General features: G+C 37.8%; 1 protein-coding gene across 1 annotated transcript in view; it reads left to right on the forward strand.

The window, feature by feature from the left end:
- Window positions 1-309, forward strand: part of LOC138954193 (cadherin-99C-like) — a 2,595-nt gene extending 2,286 nt beyond the window's left edge. Inside the window, exon 4 of the mRNA XM_070326091.1 lies at window positions 127-309. Within this exon, the coding sequence (XP_070182192.1) occupies window positions 127-309 (183 nt within the window). The remainder of the gene's footprint in view (window positions 1-126) is intronic.
- The last annotated feature ends 3,269 nt before the right edge of the window (window positions 310-3,578 follow it).

The raw sequence follows: 3,578 nt of genomic DNA on the forward strand, positions 1-3,578 counted from the left end.
AAGCGTAGAAAAGGCAACGCATATCTGGGCAGGGTACAACATTAGTTTGTCCCAGGGTAAACTTAAAATAATCTAAAAATAGCACACCGACAGTGACATGCATCTTCTTTGCCTGTTGGCCTGCAGGATAACGCTAAGGAATTTTCGCCAATGTCCAGCTGGGCGTACCTAAACATCACCATCACAGACGGTGACGACTTGGGACCTGTGTTCATCTATGACAGCTGTCCTACCAGTCAGTACAAGCCCTGTGTTCGTCCCAAGTACTATGACACTATCGTCAATGGCACAACATCGGTGGGTGTCTAGTGTTCAGTTAGCACTTTAACATTTCTGTTTCTCTCCCTCTGTCTCTTCCTCGCGGTCTTTCTTGCGTTTGTGTGTGTGATAGTGTGTGCGTGTGTGTGCGTGTGTGCGCGCACGCGTTTGTGAGTGTGTGTGTGTGCTGTTGTGTGTGTATGTGTGTGTCAGTGTGTGTGTTTGGGTTTGTGTGTGTGTGCGTGTAGCTGTGTGAGCCTCTGTGTGTGTGTGTGTGTGTGTGTGTGTGTGTCAGTGTGTGCGTGTTAGTATGTATGTGTGTGTGTGCGTGTGTTTATGTGTGTGTGTGTGCGTGTGTGTGTGTGTGTACGTGTGTGTGTGTACGTGTGTGTGTGTGTGTGTGTGTGTGTGTGTGTGTGTGTGTGTGTGTGTGTGTGTGTCTGGTAACAACAAGTATAGATACATAGATTATTGATTGCTGTACATATCATCTGTCACCTCGGCTTTTAAGAATCAGAAAGATCAAGTCGGTTATATTAAAGGCAGAAAAGTATCTACAATATTAAGGTTAATTGATGATGTAATCGAACAGTCACACGAGTTAAATCAACCTGGTCTGTTGGTCGCAATTGACTGTGTTCAAGCGTACGATAGTATTTCAAAAGAGTTTATTATTAAAGCCTTTCAAAAATTCGGGTTTGGGCCAGAATTTGTTCAATGGGTGACTGTGTTAATGAACGACACGGTTAGCTCAGTGCAGTATTGTGGATGGTTGTCGGATTTTTTTGATGTGAAAGCCGGGATTCGTCAAGGGTGCCCGTTTTCATGTTTGGCCTTTGTACTGGCCATTGAATTGCTGGCATCAAAAATAAGACAGTGTAGACGTATTAAAGGAATTTCGTTATGGAATAATGTTGATATTGCAACCGTTATTAAAATTGCTCTGTATGCAGACGATATCACCCTTTTTTTAAAGGATGAGATTGATATGTATTATGCACTTGAAATAATGAATGACTTTTCTAGTTTTTCAGGCTTAAGGATACATAAGAGAAAGTCTGAGGCGATGTGGTTGGGTAGTAGGAAACATTGTGATGAAACATTTTATAATTTTGTTTGGAAGAAGAAGTTGAAGATTTTGGGTGTATATTTTTGTAATGATAAGAGTGCTTCTTTGGTAGAAGATAACTGGACTGGAAGAATAAGGAATATTAAGCGATTGATTTGTGCATGGGAGAAGCGAAATTTGAGCATTTTAGGGAAAATATGTATTGTGAAAACGTTTTTAATTTCACAATTTGTGTATATTATGCAAGCGTTTGTATTACCTGACTGTGTTTTGAATGAAGTCAATACCTTATTGTACAGATTTTTGTGGCGAAAAAGAGATTGTAATCGGAAGGCCTTTGAAAAGGTGAAAAGAAGCGTTTTATGTTTTGAAATTGAAAAAGGTGGTTTAAAAATGATCGATATTAGGCAAATGCAAATTTCTTTTTTATTACAATGGGTTTCACAACTGACTACATCAAATGAAAATGATAATTGGAGTCTCACTCCAAAGATGATGTATTTGCGTTTTGGAAAGCACTTTGAATGTTTCTTATCGAATGTAAACAGTGCAAGATTTAAAGGGTTAGACCTAGTGAAATCACACTTTTGGAAAGCAGTATTAAAATATTGGCTGGATAATAACCACTACGATCGTGGGACAATCGGGCCGATTTTATTATGGAATAATGCATGCATAACGTATAGTGGCAAAGTTTTATTTTTTGAAAGTTGGATACGACGAGGTGTATTGGTATTAACTGACATTGTACGTTCGGGAGACATATTATCATATCAAGATATATGTGATTTGATTGGATATTCGCCAAACCGAATTCTTGAATATAATGTTGTAAAAGCTGCTGTGTCATTATTCATGAGGAAAAATGTTGTAAATATGACTGATGATGTTTGTATTACCCCACTGTTTAACGGCAAAAATGTGTTAAGTGCCAAAGAATATCGGAAAGAGATTATTAATATGAAAACAGATGTACCATGTTCCGGAGGATTTTGGAAGAGAAAGTTTAATGTAGAAATTGATGAACGTTCTTGGATAGTTGCCCATCAGTCAACACAAGAGACTAGATTAAGAGTTTTACACTGGAAAATTATGCACAACATTTATCCGACCAACATTCTCCTGTGTAAAATGAAAGTAACGGAAACTAATAAATGTAATTACTGTTGTGATGTAACTGATTTCATTGAACACTTCTTTTTTGAATGCCCGGTTGTATACACATTCTGGAAGTTTATTGAAGAATTTATTTTTCGTACTTTAGAAATTAAGATTGTTTTGAAAGTTAGTGATGTTTTATTTGGTATGCATTTTGTAATGGTGAAAAAGGCAACTATGTATAAATTGAACCACATTATCTTAATCGGAAAGATGTGCGTTAGTATATATAAAAAAACAAATTCGTTTTTACCGTTGGAAAGTATTTTTAATGGGCAGTTACAGATAAGAAGCATTTTTGTGTGAGTGTTCGAAGAACAAAACGTTAAAAAAAGTTAGCTTGTTGTACTCGATAAGATGTATTTAATTCATTGTATGAGATATTGTTGATTGTTGTTATTTATTTGAATAAAATTGTAAAAAAAAAAATAAATAAATAAATAAATTAAAAAAATCGAAATACGTTTTCGGCAGTAAGAATTATGTGACTTGAAAGAGATCGAATGGACGCACGTTTTCCTTAATAGCTCACTGCACCTCAGCTTGTATGCATACAAACATGTTTTCTAAATAATGAACTTTTACCCATAAACAATCTTTACTAAATTATGCATTACTCTCAACAGCCGCCAAACGAGTTTCTCCAAGTGCTACCCGTTCCCCGCCTGTCGAACCCAAACCAGACTGTGCCGATCATAGTTCGTGATGGAGACTCCCTGAATGCTTCTGTACAGTGCTCCATTACCTACAGTGAGTGTGTTTAAGCCATAGTGCAATTATGCTATTTTTGGCTCACGTAAGTGTAGCCTATGCGATCGTAACTTTGTCTGTGCGTGCGTGCGTATGTGCGTATGTGCGTATGTGCGTGCGTGCGTGCGTGTGTATGTCTGTGGTAGAAACTTTAACATTTCGTCATTTGAAGACGTCACATTATGGCGTAAGAGGGTTAGACGTCACGCGAAGGAATTACTGAAAGTCTCGGTTTTGAGCGGGCCGAGACTAGTTGGAAGGCAAGAGTTATCTTTTTCTTTTCATGTCTTGGCGTCTCAAATCTTATTAGTCAGAAAGCGCATGCACGTAGTCTCGACCAGCG

This window comes from Littorina saxatilis, unplaced genomic scaffold (genome assembly GCF_037325665.1).
Source record: "Littorina saxatilis isolate snail1 unplaced genomic scaffold, US_GU_Lsax_2.0 scaffold_591, whole genome shotgun sequence".
In the NCBI taxonomy this organism is placed as follows: Eukaryota; Metazoa; Mollusca; class Gastropoda; order Littorinimorpha; family Littorinidae; genus Littorina; species Littorina saxatilis.